This window comes from Cannabis sativa, chromosome 8 (genome assembly GCF_029168945.1).
Source record: "Cannabis sativa cultivar Pink pepper isolate KNU-18-1 chromosome 8, ASM2916894v1, whole genome shotgun sequence".
In the NCBI taxonomy this organism is placed as follows: Eukaryota; Viridiplantae; Streptophyta; class Magnoliopsida; order Rosales; family Cannabaceae; genus Cannabis; species Cannabis sativa.
Window position 1 is genome coordinate 50,114,697 of NC_083608.1, and position 21,265 is coordinate 50,135,961.

Here is a 21,265-nt window from a genome sequence, read left to right on the forward strand (position 1 = left end):
TTAATTACATAAAAACTAAATATGTGATAATACTAATCATGTTGATTAGCTTGTTTTGTAATATAAGTATAGTCGATACGCGAATATGATAAGTAGACACGAGAACACGGGTTAAGATTTCTTGATACAATATATATATAAATATATATATATATATATTATATATATAAATCGGATTAGAATTAAACATGTTAATATGCATAACACGTAGTGTGGCAAGCATGCAACACTTATTCTTTAAATGCTTGTTTTCAAGCTGTTCAATGTTGGCTTGGCCTCATTGATTGGCTTTTGGATCTTCTTGGATTGTACTGATTTGAGTTGTGGTGAGCTGCATATTCTTGTTTTTTTTTTTGTTTTGTTTGAATACATACATTAATCCTTCAAAGTCAGAGCTATGAATTTATACAAATGATCAAAAGGGGCATCTTGTGGTGCATACGTATCAAAGTGTTATTAGTGCATTTTTATAATAACTAATAGTGAAAATTACTTAAAATATTATTTTTAAAAACAAAAATTAAAGATTTATTTTTACACTTTACGGTATTATATAAAAACAACACGAAAATAATAACTAAAAATAACATTCAAACAACATCAAAACAATAACAAAAAATCAACAATAATTTAACAAAAATAAAGTATAAAAATACATCAAAAAACTATATGTTTTGTAAATAAAATAATAAAATCCGTAAAAAAAAATTAAAATTCCGTACAACCATATTTTTGTAAATTTTTTATTATTTTTACGTATTGGATAAATAATCCCTAAATAATAAGGGAACCTGTAAGTATTGTGAGTGAGGTGCCATATTGGTGTGCCCAAAAGCAATGTTGAATGGTTTTTTTGCATGAAATTGTTGGTGATAGTTGAAATTCCTATCTTATCCAATAGGTTGCTGTGTTGGGTTCATGGTTGATGGTTGTCGTGTACACCTGAAGTACACCCACCACACATGGTCTCTCTTGACAAAACAAAAAACAACCCCCTACCTCAAACCCTATTCTAATGGAATGAGAATTCTCGAAATCAAGGTCGGATCTACGCTACAGGGCCCACCCAATCCAGAGCTCAAAAATATATATTTTAAAAATTTATATTTTATTATAATTTTGTTACTACTCATAACACAATTAGTTCTAGTTCTAAGGTCAGTCTTGCTCTAAGTACATACTGATGACTCAATTAAAAGAAAATAACGTATAAGATTCTGACTCGTGATTTTTAAAATTGTTTAATGAAGGAGTGGAAAAGGAATCTGAACCACATTTTAGTTTAGTAATGACAAAAAGGGGTTAGTGTCTTGTTTGATGCCCATTTACTTTTATTAAACACATAAGAAAACAAAGAAGCACACCTGTTTCAGTTTCATTCACCCACCAACCCTGTCATATCATGTAAACTATAAAGAAAAGATGCTTAAACATGCTTCTTTTTCTTTATATATTTTGTATTTTCTGGATCGAAAAAAGATTTATAAATATTATCTCAAAAATGTCAGTCAAACAGGACCATAATATACAATAAATTCATGCATGAACACCTTTTCAGTTTTCCAAAAGAAAAAGATGTAAGCTTTTCTTTTCTTTAATCTTTGTAAACAAGCCAAGCCAAGATACAATATAGAATAGAAAACCATTAAAAGAGTAATAGGATCCTCTTACATACAATGTGAGGTAAACCATGAAATTTGATTACTGAAAAGACCTCTAGTCTTCTAGATAGGTTATCTACATCAGAAAACAGTTGAAATACATTGTAGAAGAAGTCTACTCTTTTAGTTAGTCCAATCTTCTTAGCAAGTATTCAACTTGAACTTCCTTAGTCAATGGCATGATCCATTCTCCATACAGATCAGCAACTACACTTGGCTTTATTTTGTAAACAGGATCGGCGGCTCCATTGTCGTCTATGTTCACCGGCATTTCTTGCCCATATGTTTTCGCTTTTCTTTCTACTCTCCTTTTCACTGCCTCCTCAACAGTTGGGTATGTTAGCAAAGCCATAAGCTTCTCTTTGTCCTTCAAAATCGAACAAGATTAATGAAAAACTCGATGCACTGAGCGTGTTTATTTTAATAAGGATTCATAGGTTTGTTTATACCTGTTCTTTAATAGCAACTTCATAGGCCTCGGGAGAGGATCGGAACTTAGCCTCTGCTACGTATTTTCCATAGTGAATTCTCTTGGAGAGAACCTGTCACCATAAAGCATGAAATTTCATTTGTCAAATCTCTTCTGAACTCATTTTTTTAGCAAGCATGAGAAAAAAGTTTCTTCTCAGAAAGAAACAGTCAAATGAAATAGTTTCTTCTCCACATTGTTTGGTCTACATTTACATTGACAGGGAATTGATTTTCCATTAGAAATCAATCCATTCAGATGGGAAAACGATTTCCATTCAGCTCAAATGTACACTAAAGCAAATACTTATGGCAGAATGTTTTAAGTATTGTCAATCCAATTAACGACGATTTGTTACCATCAACAAACTCAAATTTTCAACATGTTTGTGAAAGATCGAAAAATGAATCTATACTAAAGCAAAACAAGGCTAATAACTAGAATAAGCGAGTCACATTTACCTGCAAGCACGATGTATCACAAACAGCAGTGGAACCACAGTTGCCATCATCGCCTTCCTTGACCAGCCTCGGGATGAGATCTCTAAAGTACATGTCCCACACTTTGCCATTTATATTGATTGAGTCTGCACTGTGGTGTAGAACCTGTGTTCAACTCAGGGGGGTCAGTGTTCAAAGTATAAAAAGTTTTAAAAAATGTTACAAACCGAATTCAATATCTACCTGCGGGTATTGCATTGGTGGCAACAATGGATTAGGTAGATCATTTGGAAAGAAAGGATGCTCATCAGGACTCTTGTATCTGCCAACCTTATTCATAACAAAAATTCATGTTTAAATATAAAAAGGTGACACAATTTGATCAGTCTGTGTCTTTAATACTCTAATGAACATTTTTGAGCGCTCTATGTTCAAGTAACATTATCAATACTGAAAGGAATATAATCTACTTCCAATCGAAGAAGGAGTAGATTCCATATCTATGAAACATGTTTCCCGCTATCCATATTCTCATAACTCCAATATATCAGGAATTGAGCCTAAGTTGTCATTAATAAGTTACAAGACTATTAAAATATGAGTCAATTACTAAGATCAAGTCTCAAATGATCATTCAGAAAAACCAGCAATGTAAGAAAATCATCTCAATCATTCTTTCAATCATACCTGAGCATGAAGTTTTTCGGTTTCTCTAACCATGAATTCCACCAGAGATCCATTAAACCCATCCATGGAGAAAGCACTAGGATCATATGCATCTGCATTGTAACAATATTGTGTTCTTTCTAAAAGACTGTATATTATGCTATCCTCTTGCCTAATCAAAGAGTATCTTATGGCCTCAAGGGTCAAGTTGTCACTATCATCAGTCCTTTCCTTTGTTGCAAAAGACCTAAACAAATCAAATTTCTCATTACAATTTAATCTAAGTACAAAACATTCAACACAATCAGTTAAATGCACTCAAACTTGAGTACTTTGCAATAATGATTTATTGAGCCATAAAAGAACAATTTGTCAATTTAACAATGGCTATGATAATAGTTTGAATCGGTTAAAACATTAATTCCAGTTTTTTCTATAATGAATGGTAATAAAAGGCCTTTGCCCAATATTGAAACTGATAATGAAAATGCTGAGACTTGAGATAAATTACAGAAAATTAGAGAAATGAACAAACTAAACATATATATACATAGAATTTGCAGACAATATTAACAATTTCCAAGTTTTGGGTAATAAATGCAAACAAAACAGAAGCCAAATTTTTATAAATACAAATGAGAAAGACTGCTTTTTTTTTTCTGTGCTAGATGTCCAAATTTGAAGCTACATGCAAAAACTCATAAAGCAATTAAAGAACTCTCATCATTATGTAACACATTATTGTATCTATATTCAATCCAGAATAGATCTAAAACAAAATTCTTGTTAGAGATTATGAAAATAACCAACCCAACAAAAAAAAAAAGAAAAAAAAAACTCCATAAACACAGAAAGTGACCAAACCAGAAGAATTCCACAGTTGCACAATGAAATCCAAAGCCCAAAAAAAATTAACAGTAAAAAGAAAAAAGGGTTGCTATATTAATACCCGTTGGTCATAGCAAAAGCCGGAAAGGATTGAAGGGTCTTGGTGGGTAAGCTTTTCGATTTGAAAGTGAGAAAAAGGTTGGGACTTTGCCAAGTTTTGAGACCAAAAATTGAACTGGGTCTTGAATTCGAGCCATGACAAGGCCTAATTACTGCTGGAAAAGTTGCTCCTATAAGCTTGGCCTCCATTTGTTGAAAATAATAATAAAAATGAAGTTAGAAAAAATACTGAAAATAAGAGAGAAGAAGATGGGTTCTTGAAGGTAGGTGAGGCTGACAGAGTTGAAATGAAAAAGTGGGTTGGTGAGAGTGAGAGAAGAAGAGCTTACGAGTTACGACCACCAAAGGGAAAGAGAAAGAGAGAGAGACTTATATAGCAATGGCCTCTTCCCCCCTAAGCTTTGCTTCTCTCTCTCTCTTCTTTGTTGTTGTCGTTGTTGTTGGTGTTAAGACTTAAGAGGTGGGAGGAGTTGACCACATATTATTATACACTCACCCACCAACTCCACAAAGACTTCTAAGGGTGTAAATGTAATTGGGAATTATGAGTTCCCCTTTTATAATTAGTTAGTAATTTTTTATAATTTGCATTAAATTAAAATAAATGGAATTCGATATTTTTTTTGACGCAATGAATAAAATTACACATGATTAACGAAACAGTAATCTATAGTCGTCGGCGGTACCTCTTCGAACCCGAATATTAAAATAAGTAGAATTCGATATTAAATTGCATCAATAATGATATTATATCTCATAACAGTACTAGGTATCGTAAGTGACCTTTAGCATTTCTCGTAAATGTAATTCTATATTTTATGAGAGATGCTAAAAGACACTAGTGGTGTCTAATATCTTTAATGTGTTAATATTACTATTAATGTAATTAAATATTAGATTTTATATAATTTAATTTAATGATTTTTAAAAAATATTACTAACCATGTTTAGAAGTTGTTAAATATTATTACTACCCAATAGTAATAATCAATTTTTATCACTATTCTTAGTATTCTATGAATTTTAAACTCCTTTTATATCAAATTTGACCTAAAAATTTGACAATTAGTTTGTTCACTTTTCTAAAAATTGTTAACTCCTTTTATACCAAATTTGACCTAAGAATTTGAGACTTTGTTTATTCACTTTTCAAAAAATTAGTTCCATGAATATGCTAAATTTTACTCTTGCTAAGAATTGTTTAGTTAGCAACAACAAAAAAAAACCTTTATGTTTTATCTTTTATTCATATAACTTATTTATTTTTTATTTTTTTAATATTATCCCTTCAATTTTATTAGCAAATTTGAAACATCAATTAAATTTCACCCTTCAACACTAATTAGAATTGCCACTTATACACAGATGTATACATAACACTAAAATTTTGAAGCTAATAAAAACATGTTATTTATACACAAGTGTACATAGTAATAATTTAGTTGGTATTTAAAAGTCGAATAACAATTTAATTGGTACCTCAAACTTGTAAATAGAAGTAAAATTAAAAGAGTATTGCCACAAAAAAAATTAAAAAAAAAATACTAAATTAAAGGCATAAAATTAAAACATAAGAGACTTTCATATCATTAATTATTAAGAGAAATACTAAATGCAATCATAGTATCTAGCACTATCACAATATGTTATTAATATAATTAACTATCACCACATTTACAAGACTTTCACTTAATAACTACTCAAAAATATTATGGCTAACCATAGTTAAATTACTAATATTTTATATTATTTTTTCAATAAATATATTCATAAAAGTTCCTTATCATAATTATTAACACAAAGCATATATCTACTTTACATTAAACTACTTTGGTTAATATTCCGGTTTTTAATATTTATTTTGTGTCGGTAGAATCTTTTTAACTATAATTGTGCCATAAATAAAATGCTATTATGTTTGGAAAATTTAAGTTTTTATGCTTCAAGTGACACCTTATATAAAAAATATCTCATATTTTGTCATTATCATAAGGAAAATTACTCTATTTATCAACTCAACTTCCTTCTCTTCTTTGTGTAATTTCTCTTTTTCTACTATATCTCTCTCATCCACCATCAACCATCTTTATAGAGATAATCACCATAAAATTTATCAAAAGATCTATCATCATCACTCATATTTTCCAATATTTTACGTTTTTCATCTTTTTTAATTTTATTTCCACCCAAATGACCATTTTTATATGTAAATTTTATGTCCATAAATATAAAAATTAACACATTTTTTCACATATATTTGAAAATCCAAAAAGAACTCTTCACATTGGCTATATTTGGATGTTAAATTTTGGTGATAAAAAAAAATACGGAAAATATAGAAAAAAAAAAGTGCAGAGAACAAAAAATTAAATCATTTTTTCAAGTTTAAAATAAAAAAATTTGTTGAATTAAGTGTTTAATACAAAAATTTTTTCCATAAATTTTACTAAAATAATTTCGTTAGCATCTGAAGTATTATAAGATGCATGCCAATTTGATGTAACTCATTTGATATCTTCGCATTCGAGAATCAACAAATTCAACTCCGCATTGTTCACAAAATTTTGGATTTTTTTTGTCACTTCTTATTACTCGATAATTTCTACAAGCACAAAACCCTACACTTAATTTTTCCTAATTTATTTTCCACTTCTTTTTCCCCATCTTTTTTTTGTCTGCACCAAAATCCAACTTCCAATTCCAAACACAGCCATCAAGTTTTTCTACAAGCACTCTCTACAGTTCACATTAAACGATTTCTTTTTTTTTTTTTTTTTTTTTTTTTTTGAGATAAGTCCACATTAAAAGTCTCAGAGGGTATTTTTGCAATTAAGTTGTAAGAAATAGTGTTGAGTTGTAAAAATAAAGGCCCAACCCAAAATAAAGGCTCAGCCCAAATAAAGGCCCAACCCAATAAAACCTTAATCTCAGTGTTCTCCTCCATCTTCGTCTCGCTCCCAAATCTTCTCCCGTTCACCACTCGACACTTCTCGTTCTCCTTCTCCTCTCAGATCGGTTCACGGCGACTACCTCATACGCCGACTCAGGTAATTTCTTTGAAATCTATACTATTTCTTTCCTATCTGAAATGATATATATGTGTTGTTTTGTATCATCATCGGACTGTATTTATGGCAATCAATAAAAAAGTAGTGATGATAATTTATAGGTTTCAAGGCTTTGAAGAGTTTTTTTCTGTGTTTAATAGAGAATTCGCTTATTTTATTCAGTTCGTTTTTCTTTTTTGGCATCAAAATTGATCCTTTATGTTCATTTTATAATTAGGATAGCACTATTATACCAAATATATATGTGGGTGTGATTCAATTTCTGCTATATGAATTTAGTATGCTTAATGTTTTGTGGTTTTTAACAAATCAGATTTTGTTATGGTGTAATATTGATTTTTGGTTTTTGGTTTTTAATAGGAGAGAGAAACAAAAAGTGCTTAAATAAGCTGTAATTTTATTTTGAGAATCTTTAGTTAGAGATTGTAGTAAGAAACAAGTTGAGAAATTATGTTGTGGATGTGATCTTTTTATTCTCAGATTAATGTGTATTCATTGATATTGCTTGTGAAGAAATGTGGAAATCATACTCTCAATCATGGCTTTTTAAAATGTTATATTATTTGAATTGTATTGCTTTTCCAGTTTTTATTAGTGGGTGAACCCTGAAATCTGAATGAGGCATGTTTTAGCTACATGTATCGTTTAGGCAGTTCAACTTATTTTATGCAACATATGATTATTGCATAGGCACCCATGAGGGGTATTATGTCTTTGCGAAGAGCAGCTTTGGCTCGGGGCCACAGTGAGAAGTGGGCAACGTGCTTTAGATCGTTCAGTACCCAGGGTGCAGCAACTGGTACCACACCACAACCACCACCACCTCCCCCACCACCAGAGAAAACCCATTTTGGTGGCTTGAAAGATGAAGACCGAATTTTCACCAACCTTTATGGTTTGCATGACCCTTTTTTGAAAGGAGCGATGAAGAGAGGTGACTGGCATAGAACCAAAGATTTGGTTATCAAGGGTGCTGATTGGATTGTAAATGAAATGAAGAAGTCTGGCCTTCGTGGTCGTGGTGGTGCTGGTTTTCCATCTGGCCTTAAATGGTCTTTTATGCCGAAAGTTTCAGATGGTCGTCCTTCCTACCTTGTTGTCAATGCTGATGAGAGTGAGCCTGGAACCTGTAAAGATCGGGAAATTATGAGACATGATCCACACAAACTTTTGGAGGGTTGCTTAATTGCTGGTGTGGGTATGAGGGCTACTGCTGCCTACATCTACATCAGAGGTGAGTATGTGAATGAGCGCCTAAACCTTGAAAAGGCCAGAAAAGAAGCATATGCAGCTGGATTGTTGGGAAAGAATGCTTGTGGGTCGGGTTACGATTTCGATGTTCATATCCATTATGGGGCTGGTGCTTATATTTGTGGTGAAGAAACAGCTCTTTTGGAGAGCCTTGAAGGGAAACAAGGGAAACCAAGATTGAAGCCTCCTTTCCCAGCAAATGCAGGTTTATATGGCTGCCCTACCACTGTTACAAATGTTGAAACTGTAGCTGTTTCTCCCACCATTTTAAGGCGTGGACCAGAGTGGTTCGCCAGCTTTGGGAGGAAGAATAACTCAGGGACAAAATTGTTTTGTGTGTCTGGGCATGTAAATAAGCCTTGCACTGTGGAAGAGGAAATGAGTATACCTTTGAAAGAGTTGATTGAAAGGCACTGTGGGGGAGTTAGAGGTGGATGGGACAATTTACTTGCTATTATTCCAGGTGGTTCATCTGTCCCACTGCTTCCTAAGAACATTTGTGATGATGTCCTTATGGATTATGATGCACTCAAAGCAGTTCAATCAGGATTAGGGACTGCTGCTGTTATTGTAATGGATAAGTCGACTGATGTCGTGGATGCAATTGCTAGGCTCTCTTACTTTTACAAGCACGAGAGTTGTGGACAGTGCACACCATGCAGAGAGGGAACAGGATGGCTCTGGATGATTATGGAAAGAATGAAAGTTGGAAATGCAAAGTTGGAAGAAATTGACATGCTTCAGGAGCTGACCAAGCAGATTGAAGGGCACACTATCTGTGCCTTGGGTGATGCTGCTGCTTGGCCCGTGCAAGGTCTTATTAGGCATTTTAGGCCAGAGCTTGAGAGAAGGATCAGGCAGCGTGCAGAGCGGGAATTGCTGGAGGCTGCTGCTTAGATGTCTTTCAGGTAGTAATTCTTTCTTCATCTGTATTCATTTCCTTTGAAGCTTTAAATAACATTAATGGCAATTTAAAGAGATTATGGAGTCATAAGCTTTGCTGGGATTCTATTTGGTATTTTCTTGCTGAAAATTGAGATAAAAAGTCATAGTTTGGGTGAATTAGAATGCTGAATCAAAAGGCTGTTTCTAATTTGTGGTTGGTATTGTGTTTACAAGAAAGATCATATTTTAGAAGTTCTTAAATTCCTTCAAATGGATATGGACTTAGTCTTTAGTTCATTATAATGTTAATTATTTATTTTATGCATTTTGTTTGTGCTGGAATCCTTGCTGTCTTCTGAGTCTTGTATAAAGCCTTCAGCATAGAAGGGAGAGAAGCTCTGTATTTGAACCTGAAATTAATTTTATTTTCTGTAAGAAAAACTGGTTTGGGACTATTTTGGTCAGTTTATACGTGCTCATGAAACTAACTGTGTCAAGTTTAGTTGTACGGTATTCCAAACATAGAAATCATCTAATTGTTCTCCGGGGGGGCAAGAAAAAAAATCGAGTTTCTAATTTTCAACAAGTAGGTCATGTTTGGAATGTTCGATTGAATTTTATAGTATTAATTTGTTTTTATCATATAATTGTGTAATGAAAATGAAGAGAAAAAGAAGAAAAATAATCAAACAACTAATTTATCCCCTAGTACAGGGTAACTTAGTCTCCATGAGAATCAAGTGTAATTACATTGTGTAATTACGAAATATTAGGACTTTTACACAATTAGTTATTCTACAATGCTATCTTCTATATAAACTGACTTCTTTGCCTAACATAAAAATAATAATTTCTTATGTTATTACTACTTAGTTTGTCTAATAATAAGATATCGTTGACAAATGATCAACTCATTCATTTTTCTATTTTTCTTTTCTCAACCTTAGTATATTGTAGGTCATCTATCACTAGAAGTAGAATAACAATCTTGAGGCAATTTATATGCTTATGGAGTAATATATACTGGCAATTTATCTAAAATAAGCTATGACATTTTCCACTTATGTAATTCAAAAAGATATATATATATATATATATATATAGGTGAGATTTTCCACATGTTTAGTGACATTCTTGAATTTAAACAATAATCTGTGGACTGTTCAGGAAAAATACCTTATGGTAAGGAGGAAGCAATGTGCTCCGGAGTAGAGTGGTCGGAGCATGGCGGCGGTGGTGGTGGGTGGTGTTAGCAATGTCATTTGTTTTTAAGCTTTTGTATCAAATAACTTAAGATATTTCATTGCTGCCTCGAGGGAACTATCATTATTATTATTCAATTGAGGATTTTTTCTAAATGTTTCTTTATATAAAGTTGGATGAATTTTGTTAATATCTTTGTATTTCTTTACATCAATAAATACTAAACTCAAACCTCCAAATCCAAGCATGGTTTCTTGGTGGAGCACCCTTTTAACCAAATGTTGTTTTATGGTATTAATATTGTTTAAATGATTTTTCATCTGCTGCAAGTTTTAGTTATGTATGTTTTGGTTTATTGTAATTGAATGTGAATGGTAATTGTAATGCTAATTTATTGTAATAAAATTATAAATAAGAATGGTATTATGATGTTTCATTTATTTTTATAATAGTAGTGAGAATAGATGTAGCTAACAATTTTTTTTTTATAGAAAAAAATTATTTTGGTAAAGGATTAAAAGGGAGGAAATAACAACAATTAGAAGCTGCAAAACAAATCAATCAAATTTACATCAAACACAATTACAAGTTGCAAATAACAACACTATTGATAATTTATTTTTGCAAAAGAAAATTAAAAATGATAGAAAAAACCTGCAATGACTTATTAATTAAAATTTACTATAGACCCCTACTAAAAAAAATAAAAAATCATATAGACAATTCTTTTTATTTCTATTTTTAAAATGAATCACTATTCTAATTGCTCATTAAAACTTAACTAAGATTATAATGATTTAAAATGTTTCCATGTAGTTATTTTTTTGTGTTTTTTTTTATTTAGTTGATTGATAAAACTGATTTTTGGCACCGGCAGCAACTCTAACGATATATCCAGCACCGACAACAAACTTTAGTAATTTTTTCGGCACCAGTGACAACTTCGGTGATCATTGTAGTTTCATTTATTTTATTTTATTTTTTAAAAAATGTGTTTTTTTATTTTTACACTTTAAAACTTTTTTTTTTGTATTTTTACGAAATTCTACATGGAAACCCTTATTGCAACTAGCGCTGCAACTTAAATTGCAACAAAAAATCGTATAGAAACCCCTATTGTAACTAGCGCTGCAACCACTTTAGAAATCCAAACCGAAAATTTGAAAATGAAGTTAAAAAAATAGTATATGAGGTAATTCTCAAAAGAAAAAAAGATTTTTAATATTTTTTATGGTAATACAAATGACATATCCTATATATACGTTAAGTTTTTTATTTTAAATGTCATATTTTGTTCTATTACGTTTCCTAACCATATTTATGTAAACTAGATTTATTTTCCCCATATTTTTCCTTTAAGTTTTTTTTCAAGCACTATCTACAATTCACATTAAAAGTCTCAGAAGGTATTTTTGCAATTAAGTTGTAGGAAACAGTGTTCTGTAAAAATAAAGGCCCAATCCAATTGAAGGCCCAGCCCAAATAAAGGCCCAACCCAATAAAACCTTAATAGTGTTCTCCTCCATCTCCGTCTCGCTTCCAAATCTTCTCCCTTTCACCACTCGACACTTCTCGTGCTCCTTCTCCACTCAGATCGGTTCACGGCGACTACCTCATACGCCGACTCAGGTAATTTCTTTGAAATCTATACTATTTCTTTCCTATCTGAAATGATATATATGTGTTGTTTTGTATCATCATCGGACTGTATTTATGGCAATCAATAAAAAAGTAGTGATGATAATTTATAGGTTTCAAGGCTTTGAAGAGTCAATCTCTGTGTATAATAGAGAATTCTCTTATTGTATTCAGTTCATTTTTCTTTTTTGGCATCAAAATTGATCCATTATATTCATTTTACAATTAGGATAGCACAATTATCCCAAATATATATGTTGGTGTGATTCAACTTATTTTATGCAACATATGATTATTGCATAGGCACCCATGAGGGGTATTATGTCTTTGCAAAGAGCAGCTTTGGCTCGGGGCCACAGTGAGAAGTGGGCAAGGTGCTTTAGATCGTTCAGTACCCAGGGTGCAGCAACTGGTACCACACCACAACCACCACCACCTCATTTGTGTGATTGTGAGTTTAGGCATGAAAACTAAACTAGGGTGTGATTCTTTCGTTATATGTATGAGTTTCTTCATTGGGTTTGGATCCTCTTAACATTAAACCATGGTTTATTTTTCAATTTTTCTTCTTCTGCTTCTCACTGGAGCTTACTTATGGTGATGTAAGTGTTAAAATGGGTCTTTTAGCTTCCATCATTTATTTAGGCTAATTTCAGAAACTGGTGTTTTTTCTATTAGAAACTGGAACTGGTTCTGTTCTGGCTTTATTTTTGGGGAGTAGTTTGAGTTTTTGGTTTATATTTGTAAGTGTGTTCTGTGCTCTTCAACTTTATGTTATTACTGAGAATTTGGGAGATTTGAACAAGTTTTCATTCTGTGCTTGGGATCTTTTAATGGTCAATGAATGTGATTTAATCATCATATAAGTTTTTGTTTTCCAATCAAATTTAGCTGATTATAAATGCTTCTACAGAATAAATGTTATACTGAAAAATTAGAAACTTAACTAATTATTTTCTCAACCTAATTACATGGGGCCTTTCATAATGATATGTCTCTAATATTGATAGATTCAAGTTAATTATTTTGAGAGGATTTGGGAAATTATGAGTTTGTGTGTATTTTCTTTTTAAGTATTCTGTGATTCTGATGAAATGACTTAGCAAAATAAAAGGCTAATTTGATAAACTAAACAGGTTTGGGAGTTGATATCAGTGTGGAATTTTAAAGTGCATCAAGTTTGGAGCCCTTGTATTGACAAGAATATCTCAAAAATCAGGTTTGTTTAGATTTTTCCAAAACTAAATCAATTTTGTTTTTGATTTTTTGTTTCTTCAATTGGGGTATTTTTTTTTTTTTTTGGCTTTACAGAATGAAGGAAGAAGAAGTGAATAGATGTCAGATACAAGAATGGTACCCAAAATTCAAATCCGTTTCCATCAAAACCCTAATTCACGAGCTCCCCGAACCCTTCGTTGAATACCTTCTTGATGATTCTGGACCATTCCTTCTCCCAATTTCAATCACCAATGAAGATGCTTTACCCAATAGAGTCCACAATCCACACGAGGAAGAGGACTATCAAGTCTCGGAAGGTTCCGGTGATGAATCAGAGCAACCATCATCATCACCACCTTCATTCCCGAAACTCGAACTGGAAATTAAGGAATCTATTAAAACCCTAGGCGGCGCCATTTTCCCTAAACTCAATTGGAGTGCACCAAAGGATGCATCCTGGATCAGCACCACCGGAACTCTAAGATGCACTTCATTCAGTGAGATTGCTCTCTTATTCAAATCATCTGATTCACTCGTTCATGATTTGTGTCATGCCTATGATTCTTGCTCAGACAAGACCTCATCGAGGCCTCGTAGCTTCTTCCTTGCTCTTCGGAAATGGTACCCATCATTTAGGCCAGACATGGAGTTTCGTTGCTTTGTCAAAGGCCAACACTTGATTGGTATCTCACAGCGCGAGGTAACAACATTCTATCCTGTTTTGATGGAGAAGAAAGATGATGTTCGAACTTTGATTCATGACTTTTTTACGAACAAGATTAGATCACGATTCGATTCAGAAAATTACACATTTGATGTTTATGTAACTGGGGATGACAGAGTTAAGCTTATGGATTTCAATCCATGGGCTGCATTTACTCTCCCATTGTTGTTCACATGGGAGGAATTGGATCAAGAAATAGAGGTGGATATGAGGATAGTGGAAAGCCGGCGTGAGGTTCGGCCTGGTTTGAAGACAGCAGTTCCATATGATTATTTCGATACAAGCCCGGGAAGTGGTTGGGACCAATTCCTTAGGAATGTTGGGGAAGAAGAGTTAACTCATCAAAATAAGGGTGCTTAACAGTTAACTGTATCATCATTTTGATCTTTCAAGTTTGATTGAATTCGAATTCGAATATGAATGTTATTATGTTATGTTGTTGATGTTGTTTCACTTTGGAAATTGGAATAGCTCAGACATGAATCATGAATACTTTACTTGAAAAAGAGTTTGCCTTTAATTATGGTTTAATGAACTTTTTCAAGTGTTTTGGAATATGATTATTATAGTGCAATTTATTGGGTTTCATTGCTATTTTGTTGTTTGTATAGAGTTATACTTGAATATGTATGTCTCTACTTTTATTGAGGAAAAAAAGGAAAAAATAGGACTAGATTTTTTAAAACTCTGTTGTTCAAACAAGTCTCATAATAACAATGCTGATATTTTAGTAAAAATAAGAACTGTACTTGGTTCGAATTCAATTGAGTTTACTCTACGAGGGAACAAGCACTAATGAGTCTTTTTCTTTATTGTTTTTGAGAATGTGGTTACAAATAACTAAGATTATACAAGAATTTCTTAAGATTCAGTTCATAACAGTATATCAGAACCTCTCAACTCTCTGAGAAAACCCGAAACTCACATGGAGAAACACGCAAACTCTCGAAGAGAAACTCGCATGGAGAAACACTAGACTTTCTTTGAGAGGCTTACATAGAGAAACACTCAACTCAGATGGAGATCACAAAGTATTGAAAACACTAAATATTGCTTTTTCTCTCATTTATTTACACTATCTCATTCCCTCATCTCATATTCTTTTCTTTGTCTTAAGTTAAAATGACTTGAGTTGGCCTATATATAAAAGTTTCTTCTCAACTAACTTTAACTAAACATTTTTTTTTATATATATATTTTGATAGCCACTAATATAAGTAGCTTCAATCACACCCAACATTTAGTTTGGCAAAAATTAATTTAAAGATTTTTCATTAATATCAACAAACTTTGATAATTTCTACAAATATTTTATATTAGACAAAATAGTGGTGGGAGTTGAAAACTTACCATTTATCTAAACTATATATAATATAAATACATATTTATTTTGGTTACTATTCATTAGTTACATTAAAAATATAATTATGATGGCTATAACAAATTATTAACAGGAAAAAGTTTTATTTTTAAAATCAAAATAATTATAATTTATTATATACTTAAAATAAATTAATTTTTTAATTAAAATATTTAATAAAAAAATAAATAAAATCAAGTTAATATTAGATTATAAATTAATTTATTAGTTATTAATAATAATTCAATAACTAAAATAAATATAACCATTCAAATATTTTCCTATAGGGTAATTGGGATTTTTGTCCCTGAATTTTGACATGTACCAAATTATGCCCTCTGAACTTTTAAGGTCATTAAAAATGTCCACTGAACTATTGAGATTGTTGGATTTAAGAATTTTTATCTAATTTCATTCAATTTAACTATTCAATGATTGTTTATGTACTAAATCTTGCTCCCTAGATTTTGATATTTACCAAATCATGCCTCTCAAACTTTGACATGTACTAAATTGTGGCCCCTGAATTTTCATCCATGTTAGACTTTTTTACTAAAATTGAAAAAAAATCCTTAAATCCAACAATCTCAATAGTTCAGGGGACATTTTTAACGACCTTAAAAATTTAGGGGACATGATTTGGTATATGTCAAAGTGCAGGGGCAAAAATCTTAATTAAATTTTCTTATATTTATATGTATAGTTGTTTGAATCGACTAGTTTAAACTTTATGTAATTTAATACCTACTAAAGGCTAATTGTGTAATCTAATTAGTAGAAAGAGAAATATTCTCACTTTTATATAGAGGTTATAGAGTTATATAGATATAGAAAAAAGATTATCTCAAAAGATTTAAAGGTGAGAACCAATGTTAAAGAATAGCCATATTTATATATATTTACATGTGAATAGTTTCTATATATTTAAATGGTATTAATTAGGTAACAACCAAGTTGTACTACCGTGGTTGGTAGTATACTATAATAATCACATAGATAATCCCCATCCAACACACAAATAATAAACAAATCTTACTAATTAAACAATTAGTCCAAATTTCAATGCTACTAATTAATTAATATATATTATGAGTATTGATTCTTATACATCAAAATTACATTTTTTTTTTCATTTTTGTTTTAAGAAAAACATAAACATTCATTAATAGGTAAATCAGACAAAATTTATTATATGAAAATATTGCCTCTAGAGAAAAATCAACAATAATAAATTTATTAAGCTATTTACTATACCATAGAAAAAAAATCTATACTAAAATTCCAATAAGCTATCAGAAATCAAACATAAAAAAAAATACACATATTTATAAACAATAAAATATAATTAAAGTTTTGTGTTTATAAACTTAATATTTTTTTAGCAGCATAAGTACTCAATATTAATAAAATTATAATTTTTATTCAGTTTTATTAATACACCTATAAAATTTTAACTGACGGAACCTGTACTGACGAAATTAGACGATAAATTATACTTTTACTAACACTAGATACTAATACCGTTAAAAAAAAGTATTAAATTTATATTGTTTACAAACTTAAAATTCTGAATATTATATATAAATTATGTGGTATTCTTTAGTATTAAAAGATTATAGTTTCAACTACTCATGTCGTTTAGGCAAATGCTTTTATAAATTATATATATAAATATATATTCCACCTTGTATTGTATCTAATCATACCAATCCATCAATATGTTGGAATCTATTGGACTAAACATCAAAAGCTTCTATAAAGTCTTATTTTATTATTCCATAAAATATATTACATGATTTTGTTCCTTATTATATATTTACTATTCTTGATTCTATTTTTCAATAGTAAATAGTACATCTTATTAAATTTTAATAGGAGTAAAAAAAAAAAATCAGAAGATTTTCATTTGTTAAAAATTTTAACAAAACAATAATAAAAACAACAAGGAGCCTTATCTTCAAGTGTGGTCCACATTAATACACTTATTTTATTTATTTATATATATATTATATTTAAAGGGATACACTTATTATTATGTTTGGATCTCAAATATTATTTTATAACAAAACAAAAAATATTTAGAAAGATAATAATGGAAATTATCAGAGTCACGTTAGTCAATTATAGCGTAATTGAGATATAAATTATAATATTAGAAAAATCAGATTTTAATAAATAAATCAATTACTTATTTTGATTGAAATGTAAATAGAGAGTAATTAATCCCTACAAAATAGAATATTCCATAGTTTATGCTTCCAATATTTCCAATACAAGCCCTGCATATAAGTCCGAACTGTGCTAATTAAGACTCTAAATTTATTGATTTTCAAATATAAAAGAAATAAAATAAAAAAATTGAAATTATACCATTAATTTAAATTTAATTTTCATTTTTTAATTAAAGAAGTATTTAATTTCATACCTTAGAAACTGTTTTTATTTTTTAAAAATAAAATTGATTTTAAAAAATATTTAAAGAGTGTTTAGCTAAAATTTTTAAAAACTAAGTTAAAAAAAATAAAAATATCATAATGTTTTTTATCTAAAAAATAATTTTAATTTTTTGGTCCTATTTTTCTTTTTTATATTTCTCTCACATACTCTGATCTGGGACTGGAGTTGGGTCGATTGATTCAGTCTTTTAGGGTGCAAGTTTGGGTTTGGGTTTAGGTCCAGACTTTGGGGTGTAAGCTTGGGCTCGGGTCAGCGGTCTGGGACCCGATTTCGGAGTTTGCATCTTAGTCTAGGGTCTGGGGCTGAGGCTGGGTTTGGGTCCAAGGTCTGAGGTCGCATCTAGGGTTGGGGTCTGGGGTTAGGTCCAGGGTTTGGGGTCAAGTATAGAGTTTAGGTCTGGGTTCAGGTTCGGGTCTTAGTTTGGAGTTTCGGGGCCAAGGCCAACACCTAGTTCGGGGTCTGGGGCCGAGGCTAGGTTCAAGTCGAGATGGGTTCGAGTTTGTGTCGAAGTGTGGAATTGAAGTAATTTCTTTTAGTAAAAAAAATCTAAAAATAATTTTAAGAAAACATTAATCAAATACGTAAATTTTAAAACTTACAAAAAAAAAATTCTGCTCTCATTTCTAAAGAATAAAATTTTAAAAATTAGAAACAAATATTAAACACCACACTCCCTAAGTTTTCTAGATTGTAGATCTCATAGTTTATTTTTTTGATAGTTTATTTTCATATCAAAAATCATGATTGTGTTTTGTTTCATATTCTTGTGTCAGTAATTTATAATGTGGAATATGGTGTTCTTGTGCTCTCACATAATCTTCCTCCTTTACAATTTCAAAAGTTTTTTTTTTTCTAATATTTATAATAGAAGTTTTTTTTATTATCATTAATATTATTATTTTAGGGAAAATGTGCATCCTTTCACTAATTAATTAAGACAATGAATTTTATATATGTGTCCTTCTATATTATTAGCTTGTTCAATAAAATTAGAGACTTTTACTTAATTATTATTATTATTATTATATTTGTAATTCATGGAACACTTATACCAAATAATAGTGAAAGCAACACTTCTCCTTAATTTATAATTAACTACAAAACTTGAAATTGGGCTTCTATGAGTCAATGCCTACTCCTTTTCAAATTATAATATTTATATGTTGTACACCCAAAAAAAAAAAAATATATATTATGGTAGTGACGGGTCCAAGAATTTTGCTCTCTATGGAAACTTAATTATTTAATTATTATAAAACATATTTGCATTTACTTCAAACAAAAAATATAATTACTTTTAGTAAATTTATTTAATTTAAAAATGCTTATTTGTTATGAAATAATATTTGCGGGCGATTTTTATTATTTTGGTATATACGGTTATCAGTTAAGATAAAATTAAAAATAAATCTTGACCGTCTTAAAAAAAATAAAATTTACTATTGAACTAAATTTTTATATGTAATAGGAACTCAAAATTTAAGGTGAGGGGACGTAATTTTTTAACAGTATGGACAAATATAAAATTAGAAAAAAAAATTATTGGTAGGATTTAAACCTTTAACTTCTAATATATATGTAACTTAGTTTAATTATTACATCAAAGATAATATTATTTCTATAAATATTATTTTTATTACAAATATATATTGTAACTAATTAAAATATATCTATATATTATTTTTCATTTTTTTCTTAGAGGGTTAACCCTAGTTTTAATTTTTTTTTTTCATGACAATATAGGAAAATTTTAATATATTTTAATTGTTTTCATATCTTTTAATGTTGAAAATAAAGTTTAAATAATTTATTATACTCACATTTTTTTTTTTTACACTAGTAAAAGAAGTTGTTAATTTTTAAAATCTAAATTGGTATAAACTATTTCTAATTTTTAAAAAACGTTCATGAGGTTCATTATTTTATACTGAACCCCATTATGAAAAATATTTGAAATTAAAATATTTAAATTGTATGAATTTAAAGAAATATTATAAAATATGATGTATAGTAAATATGCATACACACACAAAATTAGGAGGGTCAGTTGCCTCTTGCCCTTTCATAGGTTGCCTATGTTTATATGTATTTATTTATGTATATATTAATTATTTATTGGGTATGGATTAAGATAAGATACACTAATAATAACCAATAGGGATGAGATTCCATTCCAACATGGCATTTCTTTGGGCGACACATCAAATTATATTATTTTCAACATATATTTAGTTAGAAGTTTGTTATGGGATACTTTGTGGTATTTTAGTAATTTTTAGTTATGTTAATGATTAATTAACTATATGTTTTAAAAGTTATTGTATTAAATTATATAAGATCTTATATATAATTATACCAACAGGGTTGACTTTGAAGTGAGATAAAAAAGCCGGCCGCCTTAGCCCTCCACCGCTTAGGCTCCATTTTTTTTTTAAAAAAAATGAAAAAATTAATAATAAAATAATACTCATAATACTATATGTTATAGCACAATGATAGTTTTTAGAGTAATACCTAAGAGTTCAAATCTCAACAATTTCACTATTTCACTTTGTCCTAATTTTTATTTTTGCTTAAAGGCCCAAATTAACACATAACCAACCCTAACAATAACAATTAGAAATTAGAATGGTGATAAGTACCATTAATACATTTAAGCATTTCTCATTCAATTAGTGTGTCTCTCTTACTTAATTTACCTTTTAATAAAAGTGTTGTTCAGTACATTTTGGTGTAAATTATTATTATACTATATGTTGTTAGATCATTATGTATCCTAAGTACAAAACTAAACTAATTTATAAGCACATTAATTAAACTTGTCTTAACTTCACTATTATAAAGTCATTAAATCGGTAGATTTTTATCTTTTTGGCATCTAAAAAAATAATTCAATTTTTTTAATATAATTGTGCACGTTATAATTATTTAGAATTGTCTGTAAATTTTTAAAAAAATTTGAGTAGTTTACAATGTCGAAAAATAAAGTTTAAATATTTTATTGGAAGCACGATTGTTTTTTCTTATACACGTATTAAGTAATTGTTTGAACATAAATTTCGGTATTGTAAATTATTTAGATTTTTTTAAAAATTTTACAAGTAGTCTTACATAATTATAAAACGTACGCGATCGTGAAAAAAAAAAAAAAGCATTAATTTTTTTTGTTGGATACCAAAATTAATAAGAGTGTACTACAATTTTTTTTAAGAAATATCTATATGAATATGGTTTGAATAATAAATTTAGAGAATTATTAAAAGATATTATTAGTGTC

General features: G+C 29.8%; 3 protein-coding genes across 8 annotated transcripts; 2 read left to right on the forward strand and 1 right to left on the reverse strand.

Moving 5' to 3' along the window:
• Positions 1–1,558: 1,558 nt before the first annotated feature.
• Positions 1,559–4,638, reverse strand: LOC115700776 (chorismate mutase 1, chloroplastic). Of its 2 annotated transcripts, XM_030628417.2 has the most exons (7): positions 4,514–4,638; positions 4,186–4,367; positions 3,258–3,483; positions 2,814–2,900; positions 2,592–2,735; positions 2,111–2,203; positions 1,559–2,028 (listed from the first exon to the last, which is right to left on the reverse strand). In XM_030628417.2, the coding sequence occupies exons 2-7, from the start codon at positions 4,194–4,196 to the stop codon at positions 1,789–1,791; spliced, it is 801 nt and encodes a 266-aa protein (XP_030484277.1). In that variant the 5' UTR covers positions 4,197–4,367; positions 4,514–4,638; the 3' UTR covers positions 1,559–1,788. The 2 variants fall into 2 exon arrangements, with proteins under 2 accessions (XP_030484277.1, XP_030484276.1); XM_030628416.2 differs by having other exon boundaries at positions 4,186–4,634.
• Positions 4,639–7,097: 2,459 nt separating this feature from the next.
• On the forward strand, positions 7,098–10,870 carry LOC115699424 (NADH dehydrogenase [ubiquinone] flavoprotein 1, mitochondrial). Of its 2 annotated transcripts, XM_030626821.2 has the most exons (3): positions 7,129–7,231; positions 7,838–9,411; positions 10,556–10,870. In XM_030626821.2, the coding sequence occupies exon 2, from the start codon at positions 7,949–7,951 to the stop codon at positions 9,398–9,400; it is 1,452 nt and encodes a 483-aa protein (XP_030482681.2). In that variant the 5' UTR covers positions 7,129–7,231; positions 7,838–7,948; the 3' UTR covers positions 9,401–9,411; positions 10,556–10,870. The 2 variants fall into 2 exon arrangements, with proteins under 2 accessions (XP_060958216.1, XP_030482681.2); XM_061102233.1 differs by having other exon boundaries at positions 7,098–7,231; positions 7,943–10,870.
• Positions 7,150–14,765, forward strand: LOC115699426 (uncharacterized). Of its 4 annotated transcripts, none has more exons than XM_030626822.2 (4): positions 12,089–12,220; positions 12,533–12,680; positions 13,366–13,448; positions 13,541–14,765. In XM_030626822.2, the coding sequence occupies exon 4, from the start codon at positions 13,542–13,544 to the stop codon at positions 14,529–14,531; it is 990 nt and encodes a 329-aa protein (XP_030482682.2). In that variant the 5' UTR covers positions 12,089–12,220; positions 12,533–12,680; positions 13,366–13,448; position 13,541; the 3' UTR covers positions 14,532–14,765. The 4 variants fall into 4 exon arrangements, with proteins under 4 accessions (XP_060958217.1, XP_030482684.2, XP_030482682.2 ...); XM_030626823.2 differs by having other exon boundaries at positions 12,533–12,641; XM_061102234.1 differs by lacking the exons at positions 12,089–12,220; positions 12,533–12,680 and adding an exon at positions 7,150–7,231.
• The last annotated feature ends 6,500 nt before the right edge of the window (positions 14,766–21,265 follow it).

Coding starts and splice junctions, on each gene's coding strand:
- LOC115700776 (XM_030628416.2), bottom strand. CDS start 4,373: ATGGAGGCCAAGCTTATAGGAGCAACTTTTCCAGCAGTAATTAGGCCT. Junction 3,484..4,185: donor GCTTTTGCTATGACCAACGG/GTATTAATATAG, acceptor TGATTTGTTTAG/GTCTTTTGCAACAAAGGAAA. Junction 2,736..2,813: donor CACCAATGCAATACCCGCAG/GTAGATATTGAA, acceptor AGTTGAACACAG/GTTCTACACCACAGTGCAGA.
- LOC115699424 (XM_061102233.1), top strand. CDS start 7,949: ATGAGGGGTATTATGTCTTTGCGAAGAGCAGCTTTGGCTCGGGGCCAC.
- LOC115699426 (XM_061102234.1), top strand. CDS start 13,542: ATGAAGGAAGAAGAAGTGAATAGATGTCAGATACAAGAATGGTACCCA.